This window comes from Heteronotia binoei, chromosome 11 (assembly GCF_032191835.1).
Source record: "Heteronotia binoei isolate CCM8104 ecotype False Entrance Well chromosome 11, APGP_CSIRO_Hbin_v1, whole genome shotgun sequence".
Lineage (NCBI taxonomy): Eukaryota > Metazoa > Chordata > Lepidosauria > Squamata > Gekkonidae > Heteronotia > Heteronotia binoei.
Window position 1 is genome coordinate 82,094,573 of NC_083233.1, and position 12,368 is coordinate 82,106,940.

Sequence of the window (12,368 nt, forward strand, 5' to 3'; positions counted from 1 at the left end):
GGCACCTTCTTTTGGGGCTCATAGAATTGGACCTCCTGGTCCAATCGTTATGAAACTTGGGGGCTATTTTGGGGAGAGGCACTAGATGCTGTAGGGAAAATTTGGTGCCTCTACCTCAAAAAACAGCCCTCCCCCGAGCCCCAGATACCCGTGGATCAATTCTCCATGATTTTCTATGGGAATAAATCTCCATAGGGAATAACAGAGTTCCCAGCAGACATTCCCCTCCCCTCCCCCCGCTTTCTGACGACCCTGAAGCGGGGGGGGGGGGGAGGGCCTCCAAACCGGGGGATCCCCTGCCCCCACCTGGGGATTGGCAACCCTACCGACTGCTGACCCCAGGCTGAGGGAGGAAGAAAAGGGATTGAGAGCAAAGGAATTCTAAGAAGGGGCGGTTTATGCAGAGAGGGCCAGGCACCAGAAGCAAGCCATAGGGCAGGTGCTCCTTACAGGACGCAAACATAGGGCCGGTGAAGGATGGGGACTGGAGGGGGCGGGGAGAGAAGGCAGGGCGCAGGAGAAGCAACCTGCAGGGTCGCAAGGAAAGGGGGCGCTGGATCCGGTTGCAACTGGGGGCGCAGCCTGCGGAACTACAGCAGGCTGCCCTGAAGGGTCCGGCCAAAGGGGGGAGGGGCACCGTGCCTAGGGCTGCGGAGAGCCTCGCGGAGGGGGGGGGGCGTCCACCGCAGTCCAGTCCACGCACGTGCGCCCAGGCTGCGGGGGCTGGCGGGGAGGAGGGCGGTGGGCGCGCCTGGCTGGCCGGGAGGAGAAGGCGGGGGGTGGGGGGGCGCAAGGCAGGGCAGAAGCGGGATCTCCCCCCCCCGCCCCCGCGGGCCCGGGCTGCAGAAGCGAACAAAGGCGGCGGCGGCGGCGGCCGGGGTGGGGGGGGGGGGTCGGTCTCAGCTGCTCACCTCGCTGGTGCTGGCCGAGGAGGAGGCGGCGCTGGGGGTGGGCGAGCGCTGCAGCGTGACCAGCGCCATGGCCGGGCCGGGGGAGCAGCGGGAGGCGAAGAATTAGGCGGCGGGGCCGGGGCCGGGCGGCCTCTCTGCTGTCTGCTGCCTCCGCCTCCTCGCCCGCCTGCGCAGCCTCCGCCGGCCTGGCCCGCCTTCCTCCGGCCTGCTGCACCGCGGCGCCCAGGATCGAGGCCTCCCTCGGGGCGCGGAGGGGAGAAAGGCCCGGAGCCCCCGGCTGCAGCCCCCCCAGGCACCGCGGAGAGAGGGGGAGAGAGAGAAAAGCAAGACGGGGGGCGGGTCTCTGCCCGAGCAGCTTGCAGCGCTCCTCTCCCCGGGAAGCCGGCGGGAGCCAGGTCCCTTTGCCCTGGCGGGTGGGGTTGCCAGATCCGGGGTGGGGGACGCCTGGAGATTGGGGGGGTGGGGCCTGGGGACCATCTCGGGGTCAAAGCAGCCGTTTTCTCCAAGGGGGGAGAACAGGTCTCTGTAGTCTGGAGAGGAGCTGGAATTCCTGGGGATCTCCAGGCAGGCCCTACCCGGGAGATGGCATCCGCGGCACGGAAGCCCCAGAGGATCCCCTCTGATAGCCTGGCCGACCCCTCCCCCCGCCGCCTCCACGCAGGGCTCTCTGACCCCCCCCCCCCGCCCATGTGCCTCAGCAGCCAGAGCGAGACCCGCAGACCCTTCTTCCCAAGGATTCCCCTCCCTCCGTAGCTCCACCGCCCTGGGATTCAGGAGGGTTGTGCACGAGCTACGGACAAAACAGCCCCTCTTCCTGCTCTGTTGAAGGCCGAGAGCTCTTCAGAGGCCGAGGTTTCCAGGGGGAGGGGAGACTCAAGAATCAGTGCTCCCTTGGGTTGCCAACCTCCAGGTGGGGGAATGGAGGCTTCCCATTGTTATTTTATTGAACGTATGAAGCTGCCTTATACTGAATCAGACCTTTGGTCCATCAAAGTCAGTCTTGTCTTCTCAGACTGGCAGCGGCTCTCCAGGGTCTCAAGCTGAGGTTTTTCACACCTATTTGCCTGGAGCCTTTTTTGGAGATGCCGGGTATTGAACCTGGGACCTTCTGCTTACCAGGCAGATGCTCTGCCACTCAGCCACCGTCCCTCCCCTGACCAGCAGTGGCTCTCCAGGGTCTCAAGCTGAGGTTTTTCACACCTATTTGCCTGGAGCCTTTTTTGGAGATGCCGGGTATTGAACCTGGGACCTTCTGCTTACCAGGCAGATGCTCTGCCACTCAGCCACCGTCCCTCCCCTGACCAGCAGTGGCTCTCCAGGGTCTCAAGCTGAGGTTTTTCACACCTATTTGCCTGGACCCCTTTTAGGTCCTACCAAGCAGATGCTCTACCACTGAGCCACCGTTCCTCCCCTTAAATCAGTACTGTCTACTCAGACTGATATTGGCTCTCCAGGGTCTCAAGCTGAGGTTTTTCACACCTACTTGCCTGGACCCTTTTTAGTTGGAGATGCCGGAGATTGAACCTGGGACCTTCTGCTTACCAGGCAGATGCTCTGCCACTCAGCCACCGTCCCTCCCCTGACCAGCAGTGGCTCTCCAGGGTCTCAAGCTGAGGTTTTTCACAACTATTTGCCTGGATCCTTTTTAGATGGAGATGCCGGGGATTGAACCTGGGACCTTCTTACCAAGCAGATGCTCTACCCCTGAGCCACCGTCCCTCCCCTGACGGGGATATATATTGCATTTATATCCCGCCCTCCCCTGACGGGGATCTCCATGTAGATAGATCCAGGTGGGCAGCGGTGTTGGTGTGAAGCAGTAGAACAAAGCAGGAGTCAAGGAGCACCTTTAAGACCAACCAAGTTTTATTCAGAATGGAAGCTTTCGTGTGCATGCATTTTGACTCAGGCTTATTAGCAAAAGAATAATTAACAGGTATTCTCACATTCTGACATGTTACTGTTTTATGGTTTCCCACACTGATGCAAACCAGATCAAAGGTTTTCTGAATGTGTTAATTTTACTATTCTGCTATTGGTTTTTAACTTTGTACCACTTGGCATTCTAAATCCCACCGGCTATACGTGGCTCTGCTTGCTGTACCTCATTCCTCGTCTGAAGAAGTGGCATGCACAAGAAAGCTTCCCTTCTGAATAAAAGTTTGTCTTCAAGGTGTTCCTGGACTCCTATTTTGTTCAACAGATTTCTGGGTGATGGAAATCAGCTCCCTGGAGAAAATGGCGGCTTTGGAAAGTGGACTCGAGGGCAGGGGTGTCAAACTCTTGTTATGAGGGCTGGATCTGACATAAATGAGACCTTGTTTGGCCGGGCCATGTTGGGTTGGGCTGGGCCATGTGTGTACCTATTTAAGACTGGGTAGCAGAGATATAAATTTCATAAAGAACACAGACAAACCCAGATATATATATTTTAAAAACTTAAAACGTGCTTAAAATGTTAGCACTCGTTGGTTTTAAACATTCTTCGTATTTCTCCCATGGGATCCAGGGAACTGAGCAAACGAAGCTGTGGCTAATTCTTTCCTTCCCCAGGGGACTGGGGGGAGGGGAGCCTCATCCAATAGAAGGAAGAGAGGCTTGCCTCAGTAGCTCTGCTGTGCAATTGAGAGAGCCTGGCAAAGCAAGCTATTCTTCCCCCCTTCCTCCCCAAGGGAGGAGCCTCATCCAGTGGAGAAAACAGAGGTTTTGCTCTGTAGGTCTTGTGCAATTGAGCAAGCTTGGCAAAGCAAGCTGTGATGCAGAAGGAAGCAAGAGAGAGGGAGAAGGAAGCAGATGACAGCCAGTTGCTCGGGGGCCTGGTAGGAGCCCTCTGGGGGCCTGATTCAGCCCCTGAACTGCATGTTCGACACCCCTGCTCTAGGGTGTTAGACCTACTTGAGGTCCTTCTCCTCCTCAGGCTCCACCCCCTAAATCACCAGGTATTTCCCAACCTGGATCTGGCAGCCCTGTCCCTTTGGCAGATACAGCCCTCCTCCTGAGTTTCCCAGAGAGTACTGAGATCGGCAACTCAAAACCTCCTCGTTATCCCCGGGCCAAAAGAAGCCTGCTTAAAATCTACCAGGGACAGGGCCTTCTCTGTTATGGCCCCTTCCTGGTGGAACCAGCTGCCGGAAGAGGTGAGGGCCCTGCGGGACCTTGCTCAGTTCCGCAGGGCCTGTAAGACAACCCTCTTCCGGCTGGCCTATAACTAACCGGCACAAGAAACTAAGTGTGGTTCTAGTAGACTTCTGCTGCTCTTAATGTTTTAAATGTTTTAATTATTTTAACTGTTTAAATACCTAAACCTAATTTATGTGGGATTCTATGTTGTGAGCCGCCCTGAGCCACTTGGTGGGAAGGGTGGGATAGAAATCATAAAATAAATAAATAAATAAGAAGCTCCCCATTAATTTCAGTCACATGACTGCACCTGGCGTTTCCCCCAGCAAGACCTACATCAGCAGAATTCAGGCGCACCGGACAGAACCTCCCGCACCTGGGACCCTCCAGTACGGAGTCTTCCCTTTGGGCTCAGAAACAACCTTGCCAAATCTCATCGAGAGAGCACCATCTGGTGGAGGATGGGGGCACAGTTCTCCTGACCCATCTCAGGGTCTTGGCGGCTGCTTTAGAGAAGGGAATCCGGTCACGGATCTCTTGCATCTCATCGACTTGCAGTTATTCCATCCTGCAAGAACGACCGTCCGCAACATCAGCCCCCACTGGGTGTTAATCTCACCTGGTGCCTTGAGTCTCTAGCAGTCCCATCCCTTCCCTTCCCTTCCCTTCGCTTCCCTTCCCTTCCCTTCCCTTGTGTTTCCACGCCAGCAGCAGAAGATGCTGACTGAAGGATGCAGAAGAGAATGGCTGGTTTTCATGCTTCTCGGCATCTTGGCTCGTTTTGCAAAAATGATCTACACCAGCCTGAAACAGATACGAGAGCCACAAACATGATAGCAGTGGGGTTTATTGGAACACATTTGATTTCAATTTAGGTAACAATTAGAGGTGCAATCCATCAGGGTCTTCTTTGGAAATATTCCTCATGTAGGCAAGAGCATGAATCTCATTGATTTCAGTGGGTTTGTGCAGAAGTTTTTCCTAATGGATTATTATTATTTTCCTATGGATTATTATCCAGGATTATATGCCCTGGATCGGTGAGGGTATTAAAATCAGGCAAAGCCTGGCCATCCGTGACTTGTCTGTCTTGCTGAAGTACATGAGCTGTTGTGACAGGAAGGCTTTCTGCACCAGGAGAAAGGGCCACTGTTAGCAGAACAGGCCCACAGAATGCGGTCAGATCCACTCAGCCACCTCTAGCCCAGCCTTGACACAGAACCTTTAAAGAATGATTAGACCAAAGACTCCAATGCAAAAGTGAGCTGAGCGATGAGCAGATCACGTGCTGCATTGAACTGTGGGATTCTTTCTGTTTTGAAGATGGATTCTGGGTTTGTAGTAAATGTTCTGTGTTATTTCAACATTCAGAGTCACTAAGTCTCTAAATCCCAGAGCCAGGAGGGAAAACCTAGACTTCTGTGCTCTGTTGTTTCCCTGGGGGAGGTCTAAGCTTCTGCGACCTGTTGTTCGCCTTCCAGAAGAACTGATTGGCCACTATGTGAGAAAACAGGATGCTGGACTAGATGGACCCTCACTGGTCTGATTGAGCAGGGGTCTTCTGATGTGCTTACCAGGGGAAGGCCTCAACCTCTCTGCCCAGTTGCTGGCCCTCCAGAGGAACTGGTTGGCCCCTATGTGAGACTGGATGGGGGACTAGAGGAACCCTCACTGGTCTGATCCAACAGGGCTCTTCTGATGTTCTTATGAAGACCTCAGCCTCTGCCCTGTTGTTGGCCCTCCAGAAGAACTGTTTGGCCATTGTGTGAGAAGACAGGAGGCTGGACTAGATGGAGCCTCACTGGTCTGACCCAGCAGGGCTCTTCTGATGATGATCTTATGAAGGGAAGGCCTGGGCCTCTCTGCCCTGTTGTTGCCCCTCCAGAGGAACTGGGTAGCCCATATGTGAGACCTCCCTGGTCTGATCCTGCAGGGCTCTTCTGAGGTTCCTCTCAGGGGAAGGCCTCAACCTCTCTGCCCTGATGTTGGCCCTCCAGAGGAACTGGGTGGCCCATGTGTGAGACAGGATGGTGGACTAGATGGACCCTCACTGGTCTGATCCTGCAGGGCTCTTCTGAGGTTCCTCTCAGGGGAAAGCCTCGGCCTCTCTGCCCTGTTGTTGGCCCTCCAGAGGAACTGGGCGGCCCATGTGTGAGACAGGAGGCTGGACTAGAGGGACCCTCACTGGTCTGATCCTGCAGGGCTCTTCTGATGTTCTTCTCAGGGGAAGGCCTCAGCCTCTCTGCCCTGTTGTTGGCCCTCCAGAGGAACTGGTTGGCCACTGTGTGAAACAGGATGCTGGACTAGATGGACCCTCTCTGCTCTGATCCAGCAGGGCTCTTCTGAGGTTCTTCTCAGGGGAAAGCCTCGGCCTCTCTGCCCTGTTGTTGGCCCTCCAGAGGAACTGGGCGGCCCATGTGTGAGACAGGAGGCTGGACTAGAGGGACCCTCCCTGGTCTGACCCAGCAGGGCTCTTCTGAGGTTCTTCTCAGGGGAAAGCCTCGGCCTCTCTGCCCTGTTGTTGGCCCTCCAGAGGAACTGGGTGGCCACTGTGTGAGACAGGATGGTGGACTAGATGGACCCTCCCTTGTCTGATCCAGCAAAGCACTATTTATGTTTTAAGCGCCGGACTAAGGGAAAGTAATAACTACAAGCTGCTTTCATCAGCTACTACTAGTGCATTCAAAAAGGAAAGTGAAGACCCTTGCACTGGGGTGAAGGTCCTAACAGTAGCAGAATAGATCTATGGGAGCCAGCTGGGTACATTTCCTTGAAAAGCGTCCAAGAGTTTGTCCCTGCTTAAAGTCCTGTTTTCAGAGTGTAGCTAGATTCTCTGGGGGACATTGTTTTTAACAGTACAAGACAAGGGGGAGTGTTTTTCCATCCCATGAAGGAAAATTAACCGTTTCAGAAATAAACTCTGTTCTTCAGTGCTCCATTCAGGTTGATATTTGATTACGTATTATAATATAAATATAATATAAAGTTTGGAGCAGCTGAGCTCCCTTGGAGAATGGAGTCTTCCAGGACCGATGCCAGTTCTTCGCCCCTCCTGGCCAAAGAGAGCGGTTACTCCACCTCCTTGTCTGCAGCGTCCCCCTCCCTGGGGAACTTCGACCTGTCTTAGTGTGACAAAGTTTATATTGATCTTCTTGCGAGCAAACTTTGGAGTCTGTTCTTGTAAGCAGCAGAGCCTGAGGGCGGCAGAGCTCGAAAGCCCTGGACGTGGTGCTGCGGCAAGAGGGTAACGTTGATTTGCTTACTTGCTTTTGGCAGGCTAAAAATGCGGGGGTGGGGGAGGGGGTCTGGTGTTGGGAGGTCGATGCTGCTTTTGGATCAGGTGGTGGGAACAGGCAGAGGACGGGGGGTGGGGGGTAGAAAGGAACTGAAAGCATCCAATGCCCGTAGAGTCGCTATTTGCAGAGTCAGTGAATGCTGACACGTCAAGTTTCAGCTCTCATGGTTGAAAACACCTCAGTGCCACAGGAGGTGGTGGCGGCTACAAGCACATATATTTTGGCCGCTGTGTGATACAGAGTGTTGGACTGGATGGGCCATTGGCCTGATCCAACAGGGCTTCTCTTATGTGACACAGAGTGTTGGACTGGAGGGGCCATTGGCCTGATCCAACATGCCTTCTCTTATGTTCTTATGTGACACAGAGTGTTGGACTGGAGGGGCCATTGGCCTGATCCAACATGGCTTCTCTTATGTTCTTATGTGACTCAGAGTGTTGGACTGGAGGGGCCATTGGCCTGATCCAACATGGCTTCTCTTATGTTCTTATGTGACACAGAGTGTTGGACTGGAGGGGCCATTGGCCTGATCCAACATGGCTTCTCTTATGTTCTTATGTGACGCAGAGTGTTAGACTGGAGGGGCCATTGGCCTGATCCAACATGCCTTCTCTTATGTTCTTATGTGACACAGAGTGTTGGACTGGAGGGGCCATTGGCCTGATCCAACATGGCTTCTCTTATGTTCTTATGTGACTCAGAGTGTTGGACTGGATGGGCCATTGGCCTGATCCAACATGCCTTCTCTTATGTTCTTAAGGCTTTTGAAACTGCCTTGCATGATTCCAGGAACACCTTTCTGGGGTGGGGGGCTTTTAATTTGGAGCTTCGTGGGGGGAATCTCTCTAGTCTTCAAGAGCTGGGGGTCTTGCTGTCACCACCCCTCCATGTGGCTGCCTGTCCTGATAGCTCCACCCCAAATGAGCTTTCATTCCTCAGAAAGGCAATTTTCCTTCTGTGCACAATGATTTCCTGTCCAGCTCTGAGCCCCCCACCATGGTCTCCCAGGGAGATTCTCCCCCTGTTGAAGGGAGGCCTTTCCCTCTTAGAAACTCGTCGGGCCCGTTCTGGCAATTGAACAAAGCAGTAGACAAGTGCACCTTTAAGACCAACTAAATTTTGTTTAGAATGTAAGCTTTCGTATGCTGTTATGTAAAAAGAACAATGGCAGCACAATACATGGAATACAAAAATATCAAAAATATTGTGCAAGACACACACTCTTGAATAGTTTATACAAAATTGAGTAAATTATATTGTGTCATATAATGAACAATTTAGGAAAAATTCTAAGCCGCCAATTAAGATACTGAAATGGGCGTTTGAGAGAGAACTTGGCTGGAATTTTCAGTTGGCTTACGAGGAAGCTGCAGGAGCAGCGGAACGCAATCAAAGCCGGAGTTTGCGTGAAGGCAAGAATTTTTCCTTCAGAAGCCAACAAGCAACGGAGGGACTCCTGTGGAACTTTATTATTGAGTCTTGGTACTCTATTTGGAAAATTAAGAGATTGTGGGGAGTCCTCCCTGAAACACTGTATTTGAGACTCTTGTTGATGGGGTGTGAACTGGCAGAGACTGACCAAGAGAAAGATCTTGGGGTCGTGGTAGATAACTCACTGAAAATGTCAAGACAGTGTGCGTTTGCAATAAAAAAAGGCCAACACCATGCTGGGAATTATTAGGAAGGGAATTGAAAACAAATCAGCCAGTATCATAATGCCCCTGTATAAATTGATGGTGCGGTCTCATTTGGAGTACTGTGTGCAGTTCTGGTCGCCGCACCTCAAAAAGGATATTATAGCATTGGAGAAAGTCCAGAAAAGGGCAACTAGAATGTTTAAAGGGCTGGAACACTTTCCTTATGAAGAAAGATTGAAACGCTTGGGACTCTTTAGCTTGGAGGAACGTCGACTGCGGGGTGACATGATAGACAAGATAATGCATGGGATGGAGAAAGTAGAGAAAGAGGTACTTTTCTCCTTTTCTCACAATACAAGTACTCATGGGCATTCGATGAAATTGCTGAGCAGCCAGGTTAAAACGGATAAAAGGAAGTACTTCTTCACCCAAAGGGTGATTAACATGTGGAATTCACTGCCACAGGAGGTGGTGGCGGCCACAAGCATGGCCACCTTCAAGAGGGGTTTAGATAAAAATATGGAGCAGAGGTCCATCAGTGGCTATTAGCCACAGTGTGTGTGTGTGTATATATATATATATATATATATATATATATATATATATATATATATATATATATATATATATATATATATATATATATAAATTTGGCCACTGTGTGACACAGAGTGTTGGACTAGATGGGCCATTGGCCTGATCCAACATGGCTTCTCTTATGTTCTTATGTTTGGCTTTAATTTCTGATTGTATGAATGTATGCCTACTTTTGTATAAACTATTATTGCACAATATTTTTGATATTTTTGTATTTCATATGCTCTTAAGCAGACTTCATCAGACAAAATGGGAATAGAAACAGCAATTCTTTATATAAGTGGGCAGTGTAGAATCATGGGAATATTTTTAGCTCTCTGGCAATTGCCACTCCACAAAAAGGACCTGCAAGATCCAGCTCGGGGAAAATTATTTCTGAGGCGTCTGCCTATCCCAGCTCTTTCTCCTGTGGTGGCCTATGCGAGACAAGAAAGTGGTCTCAGGGCCTGCATTTATTAAGGGCTTTCAGAAATTGCCTTTAAAAAAAAAAAACTCCCCCAGCAAAGCCCTTCTCCCGTTTTTGTATTTCTGGCAAGAAATGTGGCTGCTGCTCTCCGGGTTTCCTTCACAGAATAGCTATTCACGGGCCAGCTGGGAGGGAAGCCCACGTTCTCCGGCCTGTGGGTGTCAAGTTTTGAGAATGGAAAAGCAGCCCTTTCATCTGTGCCTTCCAGCACACAGAGGGATCTATTGTTAGCCAGTGGCCAGAGTGCACGCAGCTAGAAGATGCGCCAAGCTTGCGAGGCAGATGGAACTGCTGGGGGTGACACACTGACCTAGAAATCGACAGCCGGCAGCCTTTACGTTACCCCCACCCACCCCTCTGCACGCTGCCTATGGAGTCTGCTGTTCTTCTGACTCTCAGGGAAATGAGCCTCTCTACACTCCCACATCCGGCCTGTGCTCTTTTCTCTCCATGAATGGCTTCCCAGATGCCTGGGAACCTCTCACTGGGCTTAACCGCTGGCCAGTTTTCCACTGGCGAACCCTCCCCTCACTTTCATGTCCTGTTTTCTGATGAAATTTTTCTCATATAATGAAGGGGAAAGGGGTTGGGCTTTTTAACGGTTTAATGCCTTTCAAGGCAAAGGCATTTCCTGCCCTGCACCTTTAAGACTTGCAGCAGCCAATTTTCAGCAGATGCTGTTCTGCACCTCGAAAACAGCTCCTATAAGCACCGTAACACAGGGATGTCAAACATGCAGTCCAGGGGCCGAATCAGGCCCCCAAGCAACTGGCTGTCATCTGCTTCCTTCTCCCTCTCTCTTGCTTACTTCTGCGTAACAGCTTGCTTTGCAAGGCTTGCTGAATCTCACAGGAGCTACGGAGAAAAACCTCTATTTTCTCCATTGGCTGAGGCTCCTCCCTTGGGGAGGAATAGCTTGCTTTGCCAGGCTCTCTCAATTGCACAGCAGAGCTACCGAGCCAAGCCTCTCTTCTTTCTATTGGCTGAGGCTCCCCCCACAGTGCCTTGTGGAAGGAAGAGCCAGAGCCATAGCCGTTCTCAGCATCTCTTTGTGTCCTGCACTCTCCTGAGATCTTAGAGAGAGACAGAGCTGAGTCCCCTAGAGCACTGGGGGTCCCACTCCTAGCCTATTCGAGCCTGCAGGAACCTTTTGAGATTGGGGGAGCAACCCCAATACTAAGTGGCTGTCCCAGGAGCAAAGCACACCCATCTACACACATGAGAATGGGGAATATTAGCACACACAGGAAAGAAGAAGGAGGTCATCGTGAATATTTTTTGTTTATACTGTGCTATTTATTTGTTGAAGGAGTCCAATTTCCTGCCCTCAAGCATTTCCCCCCTGCTCTAATCAAGCTAATTACTATGACCATTGAACTGGAGTTCCTTCTTTGCAACACACCCCCTCCCACACACACACACACACACACACACACCTTCTGACTCGGAGGATACCCGAGTCTCAAAAACTCCCAGCCCAGGAATTGTGTTGGTCTCTAAGGACTCCCATTTAACTGTTCTCTTTGTCTCTAGTGACTCTGGAGTTGGATGAATCCCACGGACCTTTGCTATGAGACAGTGGCCCTTTCCTCTGGGAAAAGGAGCCTTTGTTGATGTGAGAGGGGTGTAAGGTTTGGCCCAGAATCTATCACAAGACTTCTTGAGTAATTGCAGAAAAAGCTTTAATGAAGAAGCATATAGCAAACACTTGTAGCATGTATTGCCAGACTAATATAAAACAAAACTTACAAGCGAAATATAGGTTATAAGTTAATGGCGCATCACTTTCCTGCCTAAAACCTCCTGCTCAAAAGCCTTTGAATTATTTCTCAGGACGCAGTGTTACTCTCCGTCAAGGTCGCATTCCAATTTACAGGTCTTCAGTTGGTACCTATCTTCCGTTACTAGGGAGATGAGACTAGACCTGTGTTTCCAACCATGACTTCCCCCCACGGTGGCTTTCCTTCTCACCAATACTCTCACACATAGAAGATTACAAGCTTCCATAGGATATATATATGACTTAGTAATCAGTAAAGGTAAAGGTAGTCCCCGGTGCAAGCACCAGCCGTTTCCGACTCTGGGGTGACGTCACATCATGAAGTTTTCACGGCAGACTTTTTATGGGGTGGTTGGCCATTGCCTTCTCCAGTCATGTACACTTTCCCCCCAGCAAGCTGGGTCCTCATTTTACCAACCTTGGAAGGCTGAATCAACCTTGAGCCGGTTACCTGAGCCCAGCTTCTGCCGGGATTGAACTCAGGTCGTGAGCAGACCTTGGGACTGCAGTGCTGCAGCTTTACCTCTCTGCGCCACGGGGCTCTTAATTAACAACATTATA

At 51.3% G+C, this 12,368-nt stretch overlaps 1 protein-coding gene across 1 annotated transcript in view; it reads right to left on the reverse strand.

The window, feature by feature from the left end:
- Nucleotides 1–1,047, reverse strand: part of SSH1 (slingshot protein phosphatase 1) — a 51,494-nt gene extending 50,447 nt beyond the window's left edge. The window contains exon 1 of the mRNA XM_060249343.1: nt 912–1,047. Within this exon, the coding sequence (XP_060105326.1) occupies nt 912–980 (69 nt within the window). The 5' untranslated portion in view covers nt 981–1,047. The remainder of the gene's footprint in view (nt 1–911) is intronic.
- Between the last annotated feature and the right edge of the window lie 11,321 nt (nt 1,048–12,368).